The sequence below is a fragment of the Saccostrea cucullata genome, unplaced genomic scaffold (genome assembly GCF_032062105.1).
Source record: "Saccostrea cucullata isolate Sc308-1 unplaced genomic scaffold, CSIRO_AGI_Scuc_v1 ctg3834, whole genome shotgun sequence".
In the NCBI taxonomy this organism is placed as follows: domain Eukaryota; kingdom Metazoa; phylum Mollusca; class Bivalvia; order Ostreida; family Ostreidae; genus Saccostrea; species Saccostrea cuccullata.
Genome location: NW_026932196.1, coordinates 1 through 26,808, shown reverse-complemented (window position 1 = coordinate 26,808; position 26,808 = coordinate 1). Strand labels below are relative to the sequence as shown.

General features: G+C 34.1%; 2 protein-coding genes across 2 annotated transcripts; both read right to left on the bottom strand.

The window, feature by feature from the left end:
• Nucleotides 1-3,525: 3,525 nt before the first annotated feature.
• Nucleotides 3,526-22,351, bottom strand: LOC134234634 (uncharacterized). The gene is made up of 5 exons (XM_062716708.1): nucleotides 21,781-22,351; nucleotides 19,923-20,177; nucleotides 11,338-11,609; nucleotides 8,165-8,341; nucleotides 3,526-3,693 (listed from the first exon to the last, which is right to left on the bottom strand). Exons 1-5 carry the CDS (start codon nucleotides 22,349-22,351, stop codon nucleotides 3,526-3,528), a joined length of 1,443 nt encoding a protein of 480 aa, XP_062572692.1.
• Nucleotides 22,352-23,953: 1,602 nt separating this feature from the next.
• On the bottom strand, nucleotides 23,954-25,816 carry LOC134234633 (uncharacterized protein K02A2.6-like). Its single transcript, XM_062716707.1, has 2 exons — nucleotides 25,415-25,816; nucleotides 23,954-25,330 (listed from the first exon to the last, which is right to left on the bottom strand). Exons 1-2 carry the CDS (start codon nucleotides 25,814-25,816, stop codon nucleotides 23,954-23,956), a joined length of 1,779 nt encoding a protein of 592 aa, XP_062572691.1.
• Between the last annotated feature and the right edge of the window lie 992 nt (nucleotides 25,817-26,808).

Genomic DNA, 26,808 nt, shown 5'->3' with positions numbered 1-26,808 from the left:
GTAATTTTGGAACTGGAAGATGCATTTGTGATCCCCCCTTTAAATTAATCACGTTTCCGATGGAATCCAAAGACAAATACATTAGGAGTATATGGATTCGGAATATAAATCGTCAAAATCAAAGTGGTGAAATTTGGAGACCAAATAATGACTCTAGAATTTTCTCCACTCATTTTTTGGATGAGGAACCCATACCTGGTAATCCATACCCAACAATCAATTTGGGACACAAGGAAAAAGTTACAATGGAAAGATAGCCACCAAAGGAAAGATCTGCAGAGGTTCCTACCAAGAAAAGAAAGTCAACATCCAACTCTGACATACTTGGTGACTTTGATGTGACAAACAATGTTAATCATCATTTGATTGACCATGACTATTTAGAGTACTGTTACACATGTATTTATTAAAAAGGAAAAATAGGAAAACTAAAAGATCAGGTATGGATAATGTAACGGAGCAGAGCTAGAATCAAGACAAGATGATTTAACTCTCTACCAAATTTTATTAAGTAACATTTACATGTAGTCATCAAAAACAACAGTGATCGTATAGTTTTTTAAATAACGTTCGAAGAATAAAAATCAAAGTATTTACAAAGTTAACAGTTCGGAATTAAAATTAAAGTCTTTTCAAAGTTAAAATTCGGAATTGCGTTAACTTATCCCAAGTGTCCAGTCCAGTTCAGGGGAGGAATTACGGGGTCTGGTGACTCTTGTGGTACTTCAGTGGCCGTCTCTCTGGGCTCTCCCGGGTCCTCCCTTTTATACCGGAGATTTTTGTTTACTGTTCCGAATATTTGTCTGAAGAAAGCCAAAAATAGTTTTGTATATTTGCCATTTCCCTTTGCAGCAGATGGAGAGTTAATTTCCATGTCCACTCCAATGTTTGTACTTAATACTTCGGGGTTGTCTCTTACTAGTTGAAATTAATTATTCTCGCCCATAAACGAGCATGTGGAGAGTCAATCTCCATGTCCACTCCAATGTTTGTACTGAACACTTCGGGGTTGTCTCTTACTAGTTGAAATTTATTATTCTCACCCATAAACGCCCATCTGTTCTACTCCTGTTTCCTTGGTAAGTGTTTAAACTCCTCCAAGAATTATGCAAGAAAGTCATTTTGCAATGTTCCCCAATTTGACCGACTACATTAATGATCTTATGTTTTACTTTACAATGTACAGTATTGACCTATAAACTGATTCAAGAAAAACACACAATATTAATAATAACATTATACAGTTATTGACTGGGTATGAGGGCAACATATAATTAGTTGGACCTGAAGGTGAAAATGTTGCCCGAGACCGCAGGCCAAGGGCAACATTTTCACCTTCAGGTCCAACAAATCGTATGTTGCCCGAATCCCAGTCTATAACAGTTTTGTTATACCCTTCACTGCTCACTTAAGATTGATCAATTTTATCAATACACGCTATATTATCAATTATTTTATTTGGAAAATTATGGCTTCTTCAGTAAGTATAAAACATCAAGCTGAGAAAGAACAAAATCAATTATATATCAATTGTATCACAAAAATTATTTATCACAAAACATACTCGTCCCTTCTTCCTAACCTTGCTGTTAGCAACAACTCTTGTAGCTCTTAACTTCGGCTATTTTCGCGTCGCCGATATTGAACGATGATTACTTACTTGTGACGTAACAGACGAGTGACGTTGCGGTCTAACAATTCTTATGTAGGACCGGTCAATAGTGAAATTGTTAGACCGATGTAATAAACAGTTCTTTTGTTGGACTTTTTATAAATAATAAATATATAGAATGATATTTATAAGGGTATAACAAATAAAAGTATACAACATAAATATTATTTATAATAAGGCATCTACAGATTCCTTAGACAGGCCTAGGGATTATTATGCCCTATAAACACTTGCTTGTCTAATTCATTTTTTATTTATAATACACGTTTCCTAAGACAAGCTTAGGGATAAGTATGCTTTATAAACACTTGCTTCTCTAATTTATTTTTTATATTTATTACAAACTTAGTAATAAAAACAGTTTTTTTGCATATGCGATATGGCTGACGTCACAATAGCCGTATCAGCCCTGCAGGGCTGATATGGATTTGCGGGGCTGATAACCTACATCAGTCCTGCAAATCCATATCAGCCCTGCAGGGCTGATACGGCTATTGTGACGTCAATATCACACACCTTAGAAAATTAAACCACAAAAACAGTACTTGTGATTATGCACGATGTTTGGTGGGTTCATATTCTCTTAATTTTAACTTTTTGAAAATAAGATTATTCTTAATTTACAAATACAAATAGATTATTTTCAAATTACAGATCAAGTGCATAGAAATAGAAGTAGAAACAAACCCAAATCGTATGATACAATAGACCATGTACATGTATGTAAGAAGTCCATGCATGATTATTTACTTATTTTCTTCTCAACTTAATGTGTTTTATTACTAAGTATGTAGTAAATTTAAAAAAACATACCCTTTTCCACATCACATCCTGTATCAGCCCTCGACCAATATCAGCCCTCGGGCCTTCGGCCCTCTGGCTGATATTGGTGTCTCGGGCTGATACAGGATGTGATATGGAAAAGGGTATGTATTATTCTCAATATAATACACATTTCTTAAGATAAGCTTAGGGATAAGTATGCCCTATAACCACTTGCTTGTCTTATTTAATTAAAGCACTAATACTCGGCTGTAGATATCGAAGAAATTAAACACGGCTGTGGATATTTTGTGTTACAACAATAACCTCTATATAAACTATTTTATTCAAAATCTTTAAAATCTTGTGTTTAATCGTGCTGTAGAGAAATTTTTATTGTAGTTGAACTTTTGTTTATTGATGGTTTTTATTTCAAATATAATCATACATTAGTATCAGAAAAAAGGAGTAATGTACTGTAGTACATTATTTATATTTTTCTTAGTAATATACATAATATATCAGTCATTTAAATACAAGGAAAACATAGTCAATGTATGTTTCCTTTTCGTACTCTCTTCCAAAATGATAATTTAAAAAAATCATACTATAAATGCAAAAAAAAAAATCAATTTCAAATTATTGTATAACTCAGTTGTTCCAAATTCCTGTACCAGAGGACATATGCCATTGTCGTTATGATGAGGATGATTTATGGAACCATGGAGTTCATTTGACTGGGCAAACCACCGACTGTGCTTCTGAAACTGGAACTGCAAGTACATGTGAATGTGCTATATATAAATGGTCTTGTTAGAAACAAATTAAGGATGTGCTGGCATCAAATCGTACCCAAACTGAATATTTAAGTAAAGTCAAAATTTTGTTGTTATGTAGAGGAAACAATATATAGTTTATTAAGGTATGGCCTCGTAGTTACATAAGTTTGAGATGTTATTTGTCTCTTTCCCCTGAAATTTTATATATCGTGAATTATTTTTTTTTCACAGAGATGAATAAAAATCTACAAAATATATATGTATCAAGTTCCCAAATTTCGACGGAGACAAATACATAAAACAAACCAAGAGTTAAGTTGTCTCACCCGCTTCCGTTGTCAAAATAAATTTCATTTCTCCTTCAACTGGACCGCATATTCCACACCATCCTCCACACCGGAAGTACATTTCTGCTCCGTCTGCTGAACGCTGAAAATCCAGTATACTAGCCATATAGCCCTCCACTATACCGAATACAATCTGAAAATAAATTGAGTTTTTTTCTAATTATTGTCATACACCTCTTTTATAACGGGGATATAATGGATTTGGGTATTGAACCGTAGGTCTTTTGTAACTATTAAAAGTAACAAATTCTTATTTGAATTTTCTTTAAAACTAGATAACAATTGATGAGATTTCGCGCATTTTAATTACATAGTGTCATTATGTTACCTTTACTTTGTGTTTCTATCGGATATATACAGTACATATGTTTTCTGTTGCAAAACATATTGACAAAGTCATTTTTCAACATTACTTATTCCCAACCCAATTATACCACTGAATATAAAAAAAATATTTATTTTCCTCATAGTGATCAAAGTATTAAAACAAAATTTAATGTTACTAGTACTTATACAAAATCTTGTAAAATAAGTGACATTAAGGATATCTGATCCTCAGCCAGGAAGGATTACTCCAAAAATTAAAATTTAAATTGAAATGCATCAAAATGAAGATTGTAAATGATTTTTTTTTTCATGCAACAATCATTTTATTCATCTTTATAAGATTTAAGGGTTTTAAAAGTTTTAGAAATGGTCTTATAAAAGTTGACATTTGTATCCTATAAAAGGGAAAAAAATTCTTACAGATTTAGAGAAATAAGATTTTCTTGAACCCAGCTTTAGATACCAATGCTTATTAGCATGACATGAAATAAGAAGTGATTTGTGGGGTCTTGCAATGATAGAAAAAGCCTTTTACACAAGGTATTATACGAGGGGTGATCAAAAAGTTCGCAAACTAATTGAATAACCTCCATACAAGAAACAATATTTGGTTTTAATGTTGATTATATTTTAAATTAATCCTCCCCGATTTTAATGCACATTAACAACCGTTCTGCGCATACGCGAATCACGTGATATTGGCGTGGCCTTCTCCGTAGCGTTCTGTCACAAACAGTTAAAAGATTTTTCCGAGTTTTATATTTATTTCATGTGAGTTAATTTTTATGACAAGAACAGTTCATTTGTCAGAAATGGTCATATCTCGGCAACAGAATGGTTGGATAATAACATCCTTTCCAAAAAATAAGCATGGCAACCATGAAAACACAAATCTTCTGTCTCAGGAGAGACCTTTATTCAAGGTGGATAGAGAATGGGTGCATCCTTTTTATCATATCTAATATGTTTAAAATCTAAAGTAAACTATATCTTAGGTATTTAATACTTATATCATTGTTAAAATATTCAACTATTTTTCAAAGTGCTAATTGGAGGTCTTTGATAAAAACAATTGCTTAATTAAAAGTACATATCTTTTCAAAATTGCTTTCACTGGGCAAGATGACAAGAATCATTTTTAACCATCAGCCTTCCTTCACTAAAACGATTAATCCAATCATTAATGGAATTTATAGGAAATCATTTATCTCAATAAATTGTGTACAAATTATTATATATACTGTAGAAGGATTTCTAAGATATTACAATAAATTATGCAGTCGTTTGTTGAACGAGTTCGACTGAGACAACCATTTTTCGTCACAAGTGACCTAAATAGTGACGTCATTTTCACATTGTGACGTCACAAACGAGGAGAGAAACTTTATTCAGCATATGCTAGTGAAACGGAAATTGGTTTTTGTATATATATATATAAAACGTATATATTTTCGTATATTTCTAAACACTATAAATATTAATTTTACAATCATTTAAGTAGTTTGTAACTGCCTATGTACTGGGACTGCACTGATGTAGCACATGCCGTGTTACAGAATCTCAGAATACCTCTCTGATGACAAGCTTGTTGCGGCTTGACTGTCTGTTCTCTTGAACTCGTGATAAGACCTGAATAAGGCACACAGTAGGCTGATGGAGAGAAAGGTGGCATACCACAGAAGTGGGGGAAGTGCCAAGATGCAGCAGTACAATTAGTGTGGCAGTACCATAGAAATTCATTGCGGGAGAAACCCGTTGACCACAGTTAGTGGTTGTCCGATCATGAAGAAACCCATTGTATTATATTTGTATATATATTCTTAATTGGTCAGCAAAAATCTGAGTTAACAGGTTAACGAACCGGAGTGTAACGCCTCGGTGATACAAGACATATCACCACACACCAAGCTCGGCCGCGTTGCACGTTACACTATTTATAGACCTTGTGTATGGCTATGTGTGTACCGAATTTCATTCTGATCTGAATTGTGGTTTTGTAGATATAGAGATAGTTTGCAAACTTTTTGATCACCCCTCGTAGAATACATGACGGAAATAGAAGACAAGAAATACCAAATATGTATAAAAATCAAGAAAATTTCTCTGAATGCCTGGATACCTATCATTATTTAACCTAAAGTATATTTGTTGATCAATTTGAAATTAGGAAATGCATTGCTCGTAATCCAATTCGCTTTTTCTGCAAAAATATTGGAGATTTGACAATTTTCCCTATATATTATATTTAACTTTAATCTTTCACTTTAAAGAAATGCTGTGGATAATTGACATAACTTTGTGGATAAAGATATACTTTTATGAGTATTTTTGATAACTTAACTGCTAATTTTATAAACCTGAGGATCGGACTACCTTAAAATGCCTCTTTTATCAGACAAATATTTGGAGATTTCCTGTAACAAAACATGGGCGCTGCAATATTTTTCTAGACATTGAAACTACATGTATAAAAGTCTACATCAAATCTACAACATTTCCTTTAACACTGTATAAAATCTATGATTATATGATAGTGCTTTTGAACACCTTCTCTCCTATATTACAATTCGTAGGATATTTGCCTTTCCTATAGCAATGATTTCCCTTTACACTCATGCTGTGGCTCGGTATGATAAGTGTGAGCTAAACTCACAAACTTATTTCTGAACTTAACTTTTTAAGTTCAGAGATTTATGAAATTTAATAAGGTTCATAAAAAATTATAAATTTTAAGCCCTGTCTTGAAAAGTTCGAGTGTCTACTACTTTTCTTGCTGAAATTTTCACTTCTGTTGTATTAAATGTTTATGATTTAATTTAAAAGAATTATGATAATCTACTAAATCTACGGATTTTTTTCGTTTTCTTCTTTAGACAAGGACCACACAGTTTGACCTATCTATATGGAATGATTACTACCCGATAACACCTGATCTTATCTCTGTTTTTTTTAGGTCGGCTTTTGTTCTTTTCACCTGATCTTACCTCTGCTGTTTTTTAGGTCGGCTTTTGTTCTTTTCACCTGATCTTACCTCTGCTGTTTTTTAGGTCGGCTTTTGTTCTTTTCACCTGATCTTACCTCTGCTGTTTTTTAGGTCGGCTTTTGTTCTTTTCACCTGATCTTACCTCTGCTGTTTTTTAGGTCGGCTTCTGTTCTTCTCACCTGATCTTACTTCTGGTGTTTTTGAAGTCGGCTTTTGTTCTTTTCACCTGATCTTACCTCTGCTGTTTTTTAGGTCGGCTTTTGTTCTTTTCACCTGATCTTATCTCTGTTTTTTTTAGGTCGGCTTTTGTTCTTCTCACCTGATCTTACCTCTGCTGTTTTTGAGGTCGGCTTCTGTTCTTCTCACCTGATCTTACTTCTGGTGTTTTTGAGGTCGGCTTTTGTTCTTTTCACTTAATCTTACCTCTGCTGTTTTTGAGGTCGGCTTTTGTTCTTTTCACCTGATCTTACCTCTGCTGTTTTTGAGGTCGGCTTTTGTTCTTTTCACTTAATCTTACCTCTGGTGTTTTTGAAGTCGGCCGATGGCACTTGATCTTACCTATGGTGTTTTTGAAGTCGGCCAATGGCACCTGATCTTCCTCTGGTGTTTTTGAAGTCGGTCGATGACACCTGATCTTACCTCTGGTGTTTTTGAAGTCGGCCGGTGACACCATTATCTTACCTCAGGTGTTTTTTAAGTCGCCTGATGACACCTGATCTTATCTCTGGTGTTTTTAAAGTCGGCAGATAACACCTGATCTTATCTCTGTTTTTTTGAGGTCGGCTTTTGTTCTTTTCACCTGATCTTACCTCTGCTGTTTTTTAGGTCGGCTTTTGTTCTTTTCACCTGATCTTACCTCTGCTGTTTTTGAGGTCGGCTTCTGTTCTTCTCACCTGATCTTACTTCTGGTGTTTTTTAGGTCGGCTTTTGTTCTTCTCACCTGATCTTACCTCTGCTGTTTTTGAGGTCGGCTTTTGTTCTTCTCACCTGATCTTACTTCTGGTGTTTTTGAAGTCGGCCGATGACACCTGATCTTACCACTGGTGTTCTTGAAGTCGGCCGGTGACACCTGATCTTATCTCCGGTGTTTTTGAGGTCGGCTTTTGTTCTTCTCACCTGATATAACCTCTGGTGTTTTTGAGGTCGGCTTTTGCTCTTCTCACCACTTGTTCTTTTTTAATTGGCAATTAAGCTGGAAATTTTTTCGTTATCTTTTTATTTCACTCTAAGAATAATTTTTATTTTTTCAAGGACATATGACTTAATTATTTCTTTAAAAAGAAAACAAACTTACAGTAGGATCAAATATCATCCCAGTCCCTTGAGCATTGATTTTAGCTCCGGAGAATCGTGGGCAGGTTTTTGAGACAAAGCCTATTTCTCCAGCACAGTCACTTGTTTGTCCAAAAGTAAGATTGAAATCCCCTGTACGCACTGCGAACGTATAATCTGTTCCATCCACAGACATATCCTTGAGGTATAACAATATACAGAAAGACGTATGTACCACAAGAAATATCAAATTAAATTGCGCCAAAATCATCAGAAAATATTGCAAGAACAAAGATTATACTGGTGTAATCACAATTTTCGTCATACTATACGAAATACTTACATACAAGGTATATTATGAAAAATAAAGAAAATGAACAGTTTCCAAATTTAGAGAGAGAGAGAGAGAGAGAGAGATTTCACAAAATGTAGAAGAAATAGCAAGGTTTGAATTTTTTTGAATTTATTTTTTTTCATAGGCTTAGCATTCAATTGGTTGAAATAATTCAAAAGCTTTAACACACACAATATTTACAAAATAATGTTTAAAAAAACAACTTTTAAATTGTAATTGATATTGCAAGATAGTGCAAGAAATAGTTAATTTTGCCAAAAAAAAAAATTTAACTAGAGCAAAGCTCGTTGCAAAGCAACGAGAAGGTCTTCCGTCCTGTTCCATCCTGATTGACCGGAAGTAACTTTCATTTTTAAAAAAAATGAGCAATGACGTTCAAAATGGTTTAAATCCACCAAATCTATGTTAATTATTGCAAAAATAAGCCATTTTTGCTACTTCCGGTTTGACCGGAAGTGACGTTGACCGACGGAAAATTATGTTTTATGCTTCCATTGACAAATATTACCCAAAAACATGTCAATACCGGCAACAATATGCATTTTCTTACTACTTCCGGTTTGACAAGAAGTTAGTCTCCGGACGCATTTTGACGACACCAGTAGATAACACATGACATTTTAAACAACTTTGCTTCTTTGACGTATTACAAATACTTTTAAAGATATCAGGAAAAAACTTCTGGCCCCTCTAGATCCCTATATTTAGGGGCCAGCCCTTTTTTCGATACATCATTTGAAAGATCTTGAAATTCTACACTTCTTTTGTTCTATATGATTTAACAAGATATTTGTAGGTAGGAAGCTACCTAAGAAAAGGTGTTAGAAAGAGCTAAGTCGGCCTAAACGATTTTAGGAGAAATAAAGTGAGGGGAAGAAAAAAAATATTTATGGGAATATTATCCTTAGGTATCAAACTTGAATAGTTTACGCCAAAATTTTCATTTGATGACGTCATATTTGTGCAAAAACGTCTAAACATTTGCACTTTGCCACTTTTTATCAAAATAAAGAATTTTTTCGTCTTTGGTTCAAATTTTTGCTGTGGCCACACCCTTTGAACAAAATAAAATTTATACTATTAAAAAGGAAATTAAAAAATGAACAAATAGAGCGTTATTTTATTTTGTTCAAAAGGTGTGGCCACATTGAAATTTATACTTTTCGTTTGATTCAAATCTCTTCGCATCGACCATCAAAGTGGAAATAATGGCCGGGGTTTAGGCCTACCCACATTAATTGAAAAGAAACAAGATTCTATATTGTTTTTGTAAGTTTTAATAAGTTTTTAAATGTAAATGTTCCATTTATTATAAGTTATTTTGTGTTGTGTTACAAAAAAGTACGAAAATCTCTCAGAGTCTCTATAAGCATGATTGCATGAAGATGCAATAATGTCGACTTGTCGCGCCTCATTCTTAACCCAAGACTTTTTAGTTACGCGCAGCTGATCTAGGTTTAACTTATCATTGATTACGTTGAATGTTTAAAACAAGTGTACTATTTCACCCAAATCTATTTATTTTGCATACAATGTATGCATGTTTTATCTCCCGATCCCGTCTCCTCGTCTCCGTGGTCACTATGTAATCAAAGGGAGATCATCCGAGACACTTTATTTTCTCCTAAGTGACGTCGGAATAAAGCTTAGAATATATTTTCAACATAAAATATTAGGCCTAATCGGAAGCAACTACCAGGATGTATATTTAAATTGAAAATTATTGGTTTACCCCTTTACAAAACACAAATTGTGTTTGTCGTGAAGTCGACTGGCATCACAAATGTCATAAAAGATAAAAATGATTTACGTTTGGCTGAGTTAAAAGCCATGTAGGCCCTATCTAAAGCCAACATGCATTTCAAAACTGCTGTTGGAATTTCCGATTTATTTTAAAGTATTTATTATTTAAAATATTTTACGATCCGAGACTTTATAACATTTGTAACGAAGGATTGAACCTAGAAGATTCGAGTTGAAAAATCAAATATTGATTCAGAAATAAACAATTTTAGAAAATATATTAATTGAAGATCGTGTTTAATTTTTGTGAAGGGCCTTTATTAGAAAATGAAATGAAATAAGATTTTTAATTAATTTTTGTGTGTATTAAAATATATACTTCGTAATATTATGGAGAAAAAAATTAACTTCAAATCTGTGTCCAAGTACCTTTAAGAGCACAATATATATATATATATATATATATATATATATATATATATATATATATATATATATATATATATATATATATATATATATATATATATATATATATATATAAACTTAGTTTCAAATATTTTACCAATAAAGAAGAAAAATTAACAAATCTATTTCAATAATTTTTCTCAAATTTTTTCTTGCAATTTTATACACTTCACTCAACTTTAATTCTCCAAAACTATATATGTTCATTATATCTAATACTTGGAATATTCAAATAAAAGAAGAGAGGATTGACATATATATGTAGCACAACATGATGTCATAATAGGGATGACTTAGAGTTGCATTCGGTACTAAGTGTGACATGAAGTCGGACATGTGATCAAATTCTATAACGCCCGAAGGGCGTCACAACATGAAAGTGAAAGGTGATAAAACATTGAAAATGGAGAAAATATTGTCATTTTATGCAACAGTCAGTATAATAATAACAATAGTGCTGTGTTTTGCGTGAACTATGCCTAACACTAAATTATATAACTATAGTTTTCGAGGTTAGTTTGAAACTGACCAAGAACCCTTATGTCTCTACTATAATACCTAACTAAGTAATACTATAAAACGGACAAAAATTGATTGCAATTGCAAAATAACTCCGTATGTAGTGTTACCTGTATGTTAATGGCCACTTTCGAAAAAACTGCTTTCTTTAGTGGAGGCGTATATGTTGTTGTACAGCGTTCGTTTTTACTTAACCAGTTGGAAGGGTCGTGTTGAATGAAGCAGTTTTCATTCTTCATAGTGACATACTCCTTCGGATCTGTTTGCATGTCATGACAATAAATCTTCACTCTCGTCCCATTCGTTGCTACAGGATACAACCAGTATTCACCATCCTTAGTTATTCCAGAGCATCCAGCGATGTCGGAACAAGACCGGGGTACTTCATTAAATACAATTAATTATTTTTTAAACAACATTTTATGATAACAAAGATAATAATTCATATCATAAGTATTGTTATTTTGATGATGATGATGCTGATGATGATTTTAGTGATGATGATGCTGATGATGTTAGTGATGATGATTTTAGTGATGATGATGTTGATTGATAGTGATGTTAATGATGCTGGTGATTGATGACAATTTTAATGATGATGCTGGTGATGATGATATTGGTGTTGATTAATTGATGATAATGATGATGATGATTATTATTATCATCCTCATCATGTTCATTATCATTATTGAATCTGACGTGTATAACCCTTCATTATCTATGTTGAACAGGAAAAAAAGCCAGATTTGCAAAATGTATCAAACCAAAGTATTTTTGATGACCACAACACTTAACTTCGGAATCGATGCATTAATATAAATTGCTGATTCAAAAGTAACATCAAAGATTTCGTAATTGTACTTCATAAGATATTCCTGTCATTTTTGAAGAAATTTAATGTAGTGGATTTCTGATTTTGGTTTCTTCCTCTCATAAATCTTTCAGTTTTTTGCAAAATTTTTCTTTCTAGACTCTTTCAGAATTTAAACTGCACTCAGGAATACGAATTTGAATAACAAGACCACTAATATTTAAGAAAATTGCATATAAATCTGTCTTTGTGCTCCTGCAATTCTTTGCTCTTCTCGACCTTTTCTGTTTTTGTCAAGTATGTCATATTGTATATTTTGTTTTTAGGGTTTTAAGCAATAGATTCGAGTTTCATTATCTGTTTGAATTTTAGACAAACGTAAATTACTACAATTTCTTATGTTTTGAAATAATTGTTTAGATGTTCTCTCACGCTGTTCATTTCATTTATTTTTTCAAAACATAGGGTGACTTTTGAATACTTTAGGGTTTTTACTGTCAAATGTTTCCTTAAAACAGTGTAAACTACTCCCAAAATGATGTCTATCAAATTTGCTATGTGTCTTCAAGTCAATCAGACATAATCAGTGATTGTTTGTTGAATTTTGGCAAACAGTTTATTGGTTGTTACAATTTCTTGTCCCCAAGGACGGTACCAATTTTTGCTGCTCATTATATCATTTTTGTTTATTTAAATCCACCTGCTCATGTGTCTATAAAACAGATATTGAAATGCTGTAATTTTTTTTACGTATTTCATGATTATTTCTCTGGGATGATTCTTTACCATTTTTAATGCAGTGTCTTGAATAGCCCTTGTTCTCTAGCTTTTCACAATAAAACTATGTAATGAAAAGTGGTCACATAAACTGTTACAAATTCATTAAAGATAAGTAATGAGAGAAATTCAAGCTTAATGTCATATGATATCTATGTTGTCATGGAGTTATTAGTCATAGAGGACATTATTTATTGAACATTCTTCGTAATTAATGGACCTTTGAGTCTGATTACTGTTCGTTATCTCCACACATGTATATTTCATTATCTAAGAACAAACTACGGTATTGGCCAAAAAATGCCGGTTGTCAGATCTGATCTGTTCAAAACATTTTAAAGAACTTAGAATTTTTAGAATTAAATGATATATATAGTAGTAAGCGTAATCTGAAAATTCTAACTGACTCGCTAGGACACAGTAAATATATTAAATATATTTATTTAAGAAATTAAGTTATTGATTTATTAAGGATTTCCATCCCTAATGGGACCAAATTCCCTACCCCTAAATGTCCGACAGGTACATACTGCTTTGATATTATATTAAAGCATTTTATAATGGAAAAGGATTGCCCACGAGAAATTTTCAAAAATTTCATTAATTAAGCAGTGGTTAATTAACAAAGATTGCATTGAAGTCTATGGGAAAAAGCGTTTTTTTTTTCAAAATAAAAATTCAAATAATTTGAATATCAATAAATCCTGCGGTGGAAAGATGCTTTGAAACATTAAAAATAGAATGACAATTGAAAAAAAAATTTTACCGTCTAAAATTGTTTTAATTGATTATTTTTATTAATTATAAAGAGGGGAGATAATTCTTACCAAAAGTCAAGGTCATGAATTAGGACACATCCCACTATACAAACTTATAGTAATAAATGGGAAGTAAATTTAAATAAACTGAGTATTCAATGCCTACAGATCTGTTATGTTTTCAATTTCATTGAAATTGTTCCTATTATTGATTGAAGACCTTAATACGTCATCGTTGTTTTGCTTTTGCTTTTTTTTTTTAATTTATTTATTATCATTATTACTTACTATGTAATCATCCTCGGTGTCTCCGCTTTTGTTGATGAGAATTGTTAAAAGTCCAACAGAGGAACGAGGAGAATAAGAAATAAACCGTGTTTTCTCTTTGACATTTGATTTCATTTTATTGCAGTAATTATACGGTTTAAATAGAATAAATAGCTATTTCTCTGAAATAAATAAAAAAAAAAAATTCAGATCTAGTGAAAAAAATGTACTGATGAGAAAAAAAATCGATGTATCCCCGGCACCAAAAATCTCAATTCTCAAGAGTATGGTATGTAAGGTGCAAGAACAAAAAACCCGAATGTCAAGATATTATTTATATTATATAATTATTGGAACAGTACTATAGAAGACTATGGTTATATTTAATGTACAGTAGAAATCCCCCTCTAATGGTCAATTTTGCTAATAAACTTATAAAGACATTAAATCATATAAATAGGAATGCGAGTGATTTCGATCCCGATTTCAACAAGAGGCCCAGGGGCCACATCGCTCACCTGAGCATATCGGCTAGGAAAAAGCACAAATCAGAAGGGGGGGGGTGTTGAATTTAATACTACTTGAGAATGCTTTCATATTTATACAGCATATGACTTTGCTGTTCGTAATAAAAAAGTATTTAAAACACATTTTCTTCCTATATATAACTTCATAAAAAATTGAATTTGATTCCCCATTGTTTTCCTCCCTACCCCAAATGGCCATGATTTGAATAAATTTAAATCAGGATTTGAACAAACTTAATTCTACACTATCCGTAAATGCTACCATATGAATACTAGAATCACTAATCATGGCTTTGCTATTCTTGAGAAGAAGATTTTTTAAAATACATTTAATGTAAAACTTATTGTATTGTGACCCAATCCTACCCCTGGGGGTCATAATTTGAACAAACTAGAATCAACACCACCTTAGAATGATTCCATATAAATATCACTAATCATGGCTTTGAAGTACTTGAGAAGACGATCTTTAAAGATTTCCCTATCAAGTCCTATGTAAAACGTTGATCAGCCATTTTGGCCCCATCCTACCCCCGGGGTCATAATTTGAACAAACTTGAATTTGAGTTTCACTACCTGACCCAGTGGTTCTTGAGAAGAAAATTATAAAGGATTTTCCCTATATACTCCTATGTAAAACTTTGGTTTTACCCTACCCCCGGGGGTCATTATTTCAACAAACTTGAATCTACACTACCTGAGGATGCTTCCACATGAGTTTCATCTTTCCTGACCCAGTGGTTCTTGAGAAGAAGATTATTAAAGATTTTCCCTATATACTCCTATGTAAAACTTTGGTCGGCCATGGTGGCCCCAACCTACCCCCGGGGGTCATGATTTGAACAAACTTGAATCTACACTACCTGAGGATGCTTCCATATGAGTTTCATCTTTCCTGGCCAAGTGGTTCTTGAGAAGAAGATTTTTTTTAAATGCCATTAATTTTTCACTAATTCATCATTATCTCCCCTTGAAAGAGGGCGTTGCCTTTCCTTTGAACAAAGTTGAATCCCCTTTACCTAAGGATACTTTGTGGCAAGTTTGATTGAAATTGGCCCAGTGGTTCTTGAGAAGAAGATGAAAATGTGAAAAGTTTACGACGCCGACGACGACAGACGACGGACAAATTTTGATCAGAAAAGCTCACTTGAGCCTTCGGCTCAGGTGAGCTAAAAACAGATAATGGGTACATGAAAACTGATTGTTTTCTGTGATATATTCATTTATATCCTGCTTGATGACAGAGGAATACTTAAGATTTAAATGTAAAAACCCCCCACCCCCTTTGAGTTTAATGAGTTCTTATCATTTATATATGCCTTCCACAAATATTTTTGTTTTAATAAGACATGTAAAATAATATTTGATAAGACTGAAAATGAACTATTATTAAATGCTTTGATTCAAAAGTTTTGTTGCGGGGGGGGGGGGGGGGTGTTATAAATCGAACTTTCAGTTAAGACTGAATAACATAACAGGTATTCTTTCAATTCGATTAAAAAGTTCTAAAAACCTTAATTTTCGGAAATTATAATTGTTTTAGTATTCAGCTGAGTACTCTACTTGTTTCTCACTTGAAAGGCTTTCTACATTTTTATTTAAGTCCGTGTAAATACTTACATAGGTATAGGAGTCATTTTTATATATGTCTACATATTCAATACATGTTGACAGTAATGTCGGATAAGTATAATCGCTCGTGGATTATTTTTCAGAATTCTCACCTTCCAGAAGCCGATGACAAATTTTATTCCAAATGTTTTTATTTCAAGCTTTTGCCTATTAATATTAGGATCAAAATGTTTAAGTTGCTAGTATCACTTTCCTTTTTTTTCATTTCTCGCAAAATTTCCTTGCTTGGTAGAGAATTGTAGCCTTTTAAAAATAATAAAAATCAAAACTTCCTTGTGTCTTTACTTTTCTGACAATTGAACATGTTATATGTATGATTCTCACAATAAACAAAAAGAATCTAATAGGCTTATTTACAATACAATACAGGTATTCCCTGTATGAAAAGGATATACGGAACATGTAAAATCAATGCATTGGTCCATGAAAAGTAATTTTAGTCATTTTCCACAGAAATTAATGTTAATAAAGTAAAGTATTTTTGGGTATTACAAAAAACAAACAAACAAATTGTTAAATTCAAAAAAATTATCAAAATTTTTATATTAACCCAACAACCTTTCGCAATCTTTTTAACTTTTTCTTACCTGAATTTCACAATTAAGGCGAAATGGGAACACACCGAATTAATGTTAATAAAGTAAGCAAAAAACAAACAAACAAACAAAAGATACCAACAACCTGTAATCCCCGATACCTGGGAAACAACCCCCTCCCCCCCCCCCCCCATAAATAGATATTTCCGTTTCTGAGAGCGTTGCGGTGACATAGCATCATTTTTGCTTTCATGGATAAGCAGGAAGAAAGCTGTTTTTAAATCAAATTTAATTTTTAATCGTGCATTTTGAGTGCTCATTGGTTAATGCAGAAACATAAAAAAATTGATAAAACAGTCCCAAATGTGTGGATTTTTTTTTTTTGTGTGTGTGTTGTATATATAGACCTAATTTATTGAGGAAAAACCGTATTCCTCTTGCGACTAATTAAGATTAATATTACAAAAGGAAGTACTCTTGCAAATTCCCAGAAATGATTTTAAAAGAGATAAAAATTGAAGGTACTTTTTCTTCGAAATTTAAAAAGATATATTTTTGTTTCAGTTAATTGCACACAATTTAGATTCCAAATAAAATAAATTTAACGCTGCATAAACAGACGAAGAATGGGTTAATATCATAATGATACATGTACAGGTTTGGCTAACTGAGTGCTTTTCCAATCTATGTATATTTAACCATTGTTATGACATGCTTTACGGTAAAGGAAATAAAATCAACCATTTAGAATGAAGAAAAGAAGGAAAAAAGTAAATTTAGACCTGTTTTTGTATTCCTTTTTTTTCTGTAGAATTCATTTATAAATTACCACATGAGATAAAGATAATCATTAACATAACCCTTTGTATTTGATACTAGCTATATCGATGAGTGGGTATAAATTTGATATTTTGATATAAAAGATTTTTTCAGTTAGCTTAGTATTTGGGCGTTATAATTCGCATCATGGTGCTCGAGGGGCCTTGAGATTCGGGGCACATTAAATCTAAGAAGAAAACTTATGTAGCGACACATTCGCAAGTACAATGTACATATTTAAAACAATATATATTATTGTGCTTTTTTATGGCATGAATTGAGGCCTACAGGATATTTTAGTAATGTTATTCAATAATAAATGTACAGCCGACGGACACTATAGTATACTAACTTACAAGTGCATACGATGTACAAAAAGCATAAGCAAAAGCGGCATCTTTAACTAAACTTTATTCTATGTTTTCAAAATATGTTATTTATATTTATAGGTATATATATATAGTTTACTATGTCCAGTGATGGGACTTGAAAAAAATCTCATTCTGTGTAAATTAAGCGTGATTAGTATCGAATCAGGAGCATTGCGTCGGTAGAATATCTTTATTCGTATGCTAACTTTTGTAAAATTCATATTGATCACAGGTGACAACCAACATTATTTTAATAGTGTAACTAAGATATGTAATGATGAACTTATATGCGAAAAACAAAAGTGGTTGTTGCTTGTGAAAGGGTCTAATTTTAGCAAAGATTACTCATTTTTCAACATAATTTAACGATTAAATTACACAACCATTCAATGTTAAGCGCGTAGTAGTGACGTCATAGTTAAAAATTACGTCATTTTTGTTCCTGTAGAATTTAGTTCTTGTCTTCCTTACTTCAATGCATAACATCAACAAACGATGTAAAGAAGATTAAAATATCGTATTATTTCGGAAAATTACTTCTAATACCGTACTTTAGTTCTTTGACAAAAGTTGAAACAATTTATGGACAATTCTTTTTCACGAAGAAAAACGAATATATTATTTAGCGAATAGAATCGGACTAAGCGGCTTTAAAGAAAATTTGAAAATTTGTGTTTTGAATTTTAAAACTTGAAAGCTTTACATTAAAAAAAAATTAAGAAATACAAGAAAAAGAAAACATTTTAAAAGTAGTGTCAAATTCGTCTTCGAAGTGATTTTTGATAATACCGCTCAGATAATGAATCATTTGTACGAGGGTCGTTCAATAAATAATGCAATATGTCATCTAAAAATAAAAAAAGTACGTAATACATATTTTCAATAGTAACTGTTTCAACTTATTAAGACATTCACTGTCACCATTTACACATGCCATAGATCTTTTTATTCATGAACAGAAAACATCAGCATACTTACTAGTATCTTCAGGGATGCCCCAAAGACTCTGATGAAAATCATTTCCGATAACATACCTGGCATTGTACAATCTTCATTTGATTGTGTTAATGTGCTTTAAGAATAAAATTATCTCACAATGGCTTAGATCTAACTAATAATAGCGATGAAAAAGTTTTGTTTACTAATGCTTCCTTTTCTTCAAAGTCTTATTTATTTATCTAAAATTTTGTTTTTAAATAGACTGATGGCACATTTAACGCCTGTTTTCTCTAAGGCATGGTTAAGGTCAAGATCAAGTAAATGAAAGGTGCTTACAGATGTATCAAATTTGAGAAATAAATTCCTTTAATGATGCTAAATAAATTTAGCTTAGTCAAATAAGATGTTTTGGGTAAAAATTGTGGGTAAATAAGATGAAAAAAAACATATTTTAAACTGTCTTTTTTTAATGAAATATTAAGAAAGCAAGGAAAGAATATATATGTTTTTTATTCATATTCGACAAGAGAAATACATTCAGATTGCCTACAGTCTCTCAGTAAACGGTAATTTTTTTGTTCTTGACCTCTTCTTTAAAGTTATAACAAATTTGATACAGCAATTGGGATTACTTTTTACATTATTTCAAAATGAATGTAATGAAAATATACTATCTTCAAAATATTTCTACCAAAACTGTCAAGAACTGGAAAAAGCAAGGTGAAATTGATTATGACGTCATTACGGATCTAGCAGAAAAAATTAGACTAAAGTCATTTACTAGATCTTGACCTTAATTAAATGGGACACCCTTCTCAGGCGCAGATCCAGAATTTTATTTGGCGAGGGTGGGGGAGGATCCATTTATAGTAAAAAAAAAACAACCCAAGCAAAAAAAGAAGAAAAACCTCAACTCCTTTCCAAAACGTGAAAAACCTAAGCCACAGGATGGAGTGGCTTTCAAAGCTGCATACTAATAACTCTTCATACCAATATCATATAGATCCGTGTTTTCGAGGAGGGGTCACCGTTTTCTGAGATGGTCCAAAGTCACTTTAACTTGACATGTTCAATTCATTATTACGCCATTAGCAATACCCAGTGATCGTGGTAAATTTTGAATATGTTAATTTATAAAAGCATACAGCAGTTAAGTTGAATTGTCAATTTAAGTACACAAGCAGTAGTTAAGCTGACTGTAGTTATGGGAATTTCTACTTGTACAAACAACGATCCTTCCTAAAACAAATATACTTACGTCTTCTGTTGCTTGCTGCATTGTCCATGATAAGATATTCAGTTCCTTTTTCGTCTCCAAGTTGATCCCAGTTGAGAAGAAAATTAAAAAGCTGACATGTCCTATTCTTTTTATCGTATAATACAGAAATGCACTTGTTCTCTGTTGTACAAATCAAACAACAGTGCACCATGCTCTCTGCGGCTCCTGTTCGGAGAGCAGACGACGGTTCTGTGAGTTCTAGCCTGGTGGAAACCTTTCGAAATTTTATGACAACTGTAAAAAAAAAAAGGTTTATGACATCAAAAAAAGTAAACTGTACAAAAAGTCGTATTCATGTTACCTATATAAAAAAATTAAATAATATATGTTACTCTTAGGATAACATATTCAAAAGTTTTTTTATATACTTGAAAAGAAGAAGGCACTTGCTGTGGCCTTCAACTCGACATTTAGATCAACGTATTGTCAATTAATACGATAAATCCTGGTGAGCTTAAGATACCACAGAGTCCGACACATCAGTTTCATACTTCGATATTTTACTTGAAAAGGATCTTAATGGTAATCTAACAACCAAGCTATATGATTAACGTGAAGACTTTAACTTTTCTATCGTCAACTTCCCTTACATGCCGGCCCCGTGGGGATCCGGGTTAGAATAGATCCTCAGTACCCCCTTGCTTGTTGTAAAAGGCGAGTAAATGGGGCGGTCCTTCGGATGAGACCGTATAAACCGAGGCCCCGTGTCACAGCAGGTGTGGCATGATAAAGATCCCTCCCTGCTCAATGGCCCTGAGTGCCGAGCATAGGCCTAAATTTGCAGCCCTTCACCGGCAATGGTGACGTCTCCATATCAGTGAAATATTCTGGAGAGGGACGTTAAACAGTATACAATCAATCAATCAACCTTACATGCCGCAATATATCTTCATCACTTGTATACAGAGTATATACATATCTATATATCTCTATGAATTCGATACGCAAGAGCATGCTCTACAATTTCTAAAACGTAGTAAATTATTGACAAGCAAGTTGATGAACAAGAATATTAGCAGTCTCGTTTAAAGTCATCGTTTCGTAAGTTCTATGGTCGATACAATGACCTTTCAGCAAAACACCGAATTGACGACGGATATTTCCGTTATTTCCTGATAATGACAAGGAGCACACGGCGAGTGTGCCCGGTCGACAGGGGATGCTCACTCCTCAATGGCACCTTATCCCACCTCTGATGTTTTGGCGGTCTGTGTTTGCTCTGCTCTAATTTTGTATTGTTTTATGGACTTTGAGATTAAATACTGTTCGTTATCTCCATTTCCATCATTTACATTTAAGACGAATAAATTTCGAGTAAAACTGCATTTATTACACGAAAGGATCGCTGTATTGCTATGTTGTGACTCGCAATGATCTACAAGTCTGGAAAGTTCACCTCGCTCCAGTACTTCAATGTTTACATTCATGTTAAGCATTCCACTTCAGCAAATATCTGTATACAGTGTATACTGAAAAAACAATCATGATCGTCGCTGAGAATAATCTATCATAACTATTTCATAAAATATTTGAAGTCAAAAGCGTTGGCATCGCCTGTCTTAGTTTACATAGCTCGATCCAAAGGAATTTAGGGTCAAAAAGTTAAATGCTGATTTAGGCTAATTATAGTATTCAAAACATTATTCATATCAAAAGAAAATGTTTTGAACATCTCATGATTGAGAATATCCATTTTGTTCATCATTTTATCTTTTTCATTGTTATTAACTTGGAAATGTTCCAAAAAAAGTTGCACCGTGATAAAAATATGTAGACAAAATATCATCTCGCGCTATGACCTTTGACTCCCAAATAAATTTCACACAGAAATATTTACATTTCAATATAATCATATTCCCGTAATATTTCTTGCAAAGAGTAGTGTTCATTATCTCATGAACTACAATGGATGAGCAAGCACACTGCGGTGCCTCTAATGTATCCTGCTCTTTTGCGGACTCGATCATTTGTTTCGAATCAGACATTTGAATTGGCTTCTCTTGTTCGACACGTATCTCTCGGTAATCCTCAAGGGCTAAATCATCACTTTCCGACTGTTCCTGATGTTTGCTGGGTCTTAGATGTCGTCTATTCCTGCGGTAGTGTTGACCAGCAGACTGGACCTCATAAGAGCGATTTGGTAAAACTTTGTTCACTACCCCTTTCTTCCATTCTTTTGACTGTCCGATTCCATCAGGTGGTGCAATGCGCACAAGGTCTTGAATCTTCAATGGTTTCAGATCCTTGGCCCCACGATTGTAGTAATGTGCTTGTCGTTCTTTCAGTCTCACAAGCGTCCTTCCCTGCTCCTTCAGATCTGGAACTTCCGGCTCTAGTAACGACTGTTTAGTAGGCAATAATGTTTTCGTTCTCCTATTCATGAGACGTTGTGCTGGACTTGTTCCCATGCCTTGTGTAGGTGTATTCCGAAAGTCCAGTAAGGCTAGATAAAGGTCTGAATTAGACTTCACTGCGCGCTTCATCAATCTCTTTGCCATTTTCACGGCCTGCTCTGCTCTGAGGGTATTTTGGAGAACTCGCAATGTGTTTAAATTCCCACAGGTGAGCAAATTCAGCAAACTCATCTGAACTAAACTGCGGTCCATTGTCACTGACAAGAGAGTAAGGTATCCCGTATCTCGCAAAATGAGCTCTGAGTTTCTTGATTACGGTTTTCGATGTTGAACGGGAGAGGTGGTCAACTTCCCAGAAATTCGAAAAATAATCAACGGTCACCAGATAATCTTGGCCATCAAATGTAAAAATGTCACAAGCAATCTTTCCCCAAGGTTTATCTGGCACTTCATGTGACTTAAGTGTTTCTTTGCACTGTTTGTCATCTAACGATCTGCATATGTCACATCGGCTGATGAAATCTTTGGTCTCGGCATTCATGCCTGGCCAGAATAAGTTCTCACGCGCACGACGTAGACTTCCTTCTACTCCTATGTGAGACTTGTGAATCTTGCATAACATGTCCTGTCTCATGCTGATGGGTATCACAATTCTGTCTCCACGGAAGATAACTCCATCCTGTACGACTAGCTCATCTCGAAAATTGAAATATGGCCGCACTATGTCCTTGACCTCAGATACCATTTTATGCCATCCGGTAAGTATTACATGAATGAGTTCCTGTAATGTGTTATCTCGTCGAGTTTCGTCCCTAATTTCTTGAAGACTATCTCCTACCGTCGGCTGTAGATGTGTGAAATGAACTATTTCATCTAGGAGTGCACCTGTACGATCACTGTTCTGTAAGTATGCTCTACTAAGCGTATCGGCTAAGTGCATTTCCTTGCCGGGATGATACTCTAGCTTTGTTGAGTATTTCTGCAGTCGAAGAAGCATCCTCTGTAAGCGTTTCGGTGCTGTATGAAGTGGCTTCTTCATTATGATCTCTAAGGATTTGTGATCACTTTGGACTGTAACGTTTCGTCCGTACGTATACTGATGAAACTTTTCTAATCCAAACACAACAGCGAGAAGTTCCTTTTCTATTTCGGCATATCTCGTCTCTGTGTCTGTAAGGGCTCTGCTGGCGTACGCTATCGGTTTCCCAAGTTGTAGCAGTTCTGCACCCAATCCTGTCTCCGAAGAATCACATTGTAAAGTAAGTTCCTTATTTGGATCATAGTAGCTAAGAATTGGTTCTGACGTCACCATTCTTTTGACTTTCTCTACTGCTAAGTCATGAATCTCGTGCCAGCTCCACAATGTGTCTTTTACTGTAAGCTTTCGTAGCGGCTCACAAATGTCACTCAAACTCGGTAGATTCTTGCTTAGGTAGTTAACGAATCCCAGGAAGCGTCTCACTCCTGCGACATCTGTTGGATTCGGCAATTCGTTCACCGCTTTGACTTTCTCAGGGTAGGGCTTCAAACCGTCCTTTGTTATGAGATGTCCTACAAATCTCACTTCCATCTCACGAAGTCTTAGTTTGTCCTTGTTGAGCACAAGTCCTCGTTCACGACATCTCTTCATGAGTGCTTTCAGTTTCTGGTCATGGTCTACAATGGCATCCTCTTCTGTGTCGCATTCACCATAACCGATATGTCGTCAGCAATACTCAAGACACCTGGTAGTCCTTCTACCGCCTGATCTTGACGACGTTGATACTCTTCCGGTGCAGTCGAGATACCGAAGGGCATCCTTAACCATCTGAATCGTCCAAATGGGGTGTTGAATGTAGTAAGCATAGAGCTTTCCTTATCTAATTCAACATGCCAAAATCCATTACGTGCATCCAGAACACTAAATACTTTTGCACGAGAAAGGTTTGGAAGTATTTCCTCTATCGTACGAAGTGGATAATGGCTCCTCTTAAGTGCTTTGTTTAAGTCCTTCGGATCTATGCAGATTCTGACTTTGTTTGGTTTCACGACCATCAAACAGCTGGAGACCCATGGTGTTGGTTCACTTACTGGTGTAATAATCTTCATTTCCTGAAGTCTGTCAAGTTCTGCTTTTAACAATGGCTTCAGTGCGATAGGCACTTTCCTTGGTGGATGAACTACAGGCTGTATGTTTTCATCTAGAACTAGGTGATATTTTCCTGCGAGACGACCTAGTCCTTCAAAGACATCTGGATACTCTGCGAAGAGCTGCTTCTTGCTGAGAGGTGATGGTAACAGCTGTCTCACACTTAGAATGTTCTCCTTTCTCCAGTTCAAGAGCTCCATGTGCTGTAGAGTTTTATTTCCTAAGAGTGGCATGCAGTCCTCCTTGATCACAACAAATTCAGTGTCATATGAGGTACCATTCCTTGGATTGGTAACTTGCAAGTGTACTTTTCCTAGAGGCCTTATGGTAGATTTGTTGTACAACTTCAAGGTGTAATTTGTAGGCTGAAGTGGCGGCATGTTTGGAATCACACTATGTGGTAAAATGTTACATGTGGCCCCACTGTCTAGTTGAAATGTCACTTTCTTTCCATGAATTATCATAGACGCATGTGCACTGTTGGAAACTGAGTGTGCAGAATGTGTGTTTTCTTCTTGAATGGTCCAAACTGAATAGTCATCATCACTGTCAGTGACTGAACAACCTGTCCCAATGTGATGTACAGTTTTCTTCTTGTACTTTGGTTGTGATTTCTTGGTAGCACTTCTGCATACTGTTTCGAAGTGATTCATTTTATGGCACAGTCGACACGTCTTTCCATATGCCGGACAGTTTTCTTTCTTGCGCTCATGTTCTTTGGCACAATATTTACAAGGTTTGTTGTTATCTGTGTGTGAATGTTTACTTCCACTTGTCTTTGCACTGGGTTTACCTTTGCCGATTTTGTTGACATTTTCTGTATGGCTGCTTAACGAATTGTTGTTGCCGTCCAATACACTAATTCCTTGTTTTGTGATTTCTGCTGCACGCGTTATGTCGACACACTTATCCAGGGTAAGTCATTGTGTTCTTAACAAACGTTCTCTCAGGTGTGAGTCAAGTATCCCGCAAACTATTCTGTCTCTCACTAGTGAATCAACTATTTCTTCATAGTTACACTTTGCAGCTAATGTTTTTAGATCAGTAATAAAAGTTTCTATCGTCTCACCTTGTTCCTGTTTCCTAATATTGAACCTGAATCTCTCTACTGTTTCGTTTCTTTTGGGTCTACAGTAAGCGTCAAAAGCTTCGAGGACGTCTTTTAATTTTCTGTCCTTTTCTTCTTTTTCAAATTTCAATGTGCTGTAAATCTCTCTGCCATCAGCGCCGATCAAATATTTCAGTAATTGTAACTTAGCTTTGTCTTCTGCATCCTTCACCGATAGAGATGCATAGAGTTCAAATTCTTCTCTCCATTTTCTCCAGTCTTCACTAATATTCTTAGTGTTGAACTTTATTTTACCAGGGGGTGTCAATCGTTCGAGCGCCATTTCCCGACCGGGCTTCGTAATCACGATGCAGCGCGCCAAATCGAAATATGCATAATATACTCAAGATATGGCGAGAAAAACAGTTCTGCTCAATCCTGTAATCCTCTTCTATAATCCCGCATCTGACACCATGTTTCACTTAGTGGGTTACTAATGCAATGTGCATATAAAATCCCCAGGCACGTTGGCAAGAACTACAGCCATGAACGATAACCAAAACTACTGTTTATTACTAGACAAAACGAATACATACACAAGTTTGGCTTTCTAGAAAGCCTGAAATGTCATCTCTTTGGCTCCATTTGTGTCAAAGAATAAACAGTGGAATGTTACATTTTTCTATAAAAGACAGAATTTTTTTTTTTATTTTTGGGGGGAATGGTAATAAGATATGGAACAGGAAAAAGGGTAGTTTTCAAACTCCTAAATCGTATGTTGTAGATGGGGAGGAAAGGTTTAAACTTTTTGATTATTTCTGAAAAACCATTTATTTGGAGAAGACATGACTATACTAAAAGAAAAAGTATGGATAAGGGAGAGGACTTGCAGTGAACATGCATTTACAACAGTATAGGGTTAAAGGGCCGGGCTAGGACTCAGATTTGAAGAAAATACTTTTTTCTGAAATTTTCTAAATAATATCACGATTCATGCTTTTTTACACTGAACTATATATATATTTAAAAACCTCTTTTATCCGGAAAATCCTAAAACCACTAATTTTGGGACACGTTTGATTGACACGTCTTCTCATACTTTAGTATGTGAAAGGATTATATCTTCATATAGGCATGTATCGAACTTTGGAATAATTAAATTTTTACAAGAAAGTTTGGATATCAATTCTAAAAATACTAAACTTAAATGAAAAAAAATGTATTGGTCATTCATTTCAAACCTTCGATCGTACTCTTCAGAGAGAATCCATAAGCAATTCATACTTTCTGAGAATGTATTTTAAAATCACATAATGTTATTATAACTAAAAGAAT

Bases quoted from the DNA above. Each gene is read 5' to 3' on its own strand.
- LOC134234634 (XM_062716708.1), bottom strand. From the start codon at position 22,351: ATGGGAACAAGTCCAGCACAACGTCTCATGAATAGGAGAACGAAAACA. The intron at 20,178-21,780 runs GTAAATATTTCT...TTTTTTTTACAG, and splicing joins GAATATGATTATATTGAAAT to TTGTCATAAAATTTCGAAAG. The intron at 11,610-19,922 runs GTAAGTATATTT...TATTTAATGAAG, and splicing joins TGCAGCAAGCAACAGAAGAC to TACCCCGGTCTTGTTCCGAC.
- LOC134234633 (XM_062716707.1), bottom strand. From the start codon at position 25,816: ATGGCGCTCGAACGATTGACACCCCCTGGTAAAATAAAGTTCAACACT. The intron at 25,331-25,414 runs GTGAGAGACAGA...ACCCTGGATAAG, and splicing joins AAGAAATAGTTGATTCACTA to TGTGTCGACATAACGCGTGC.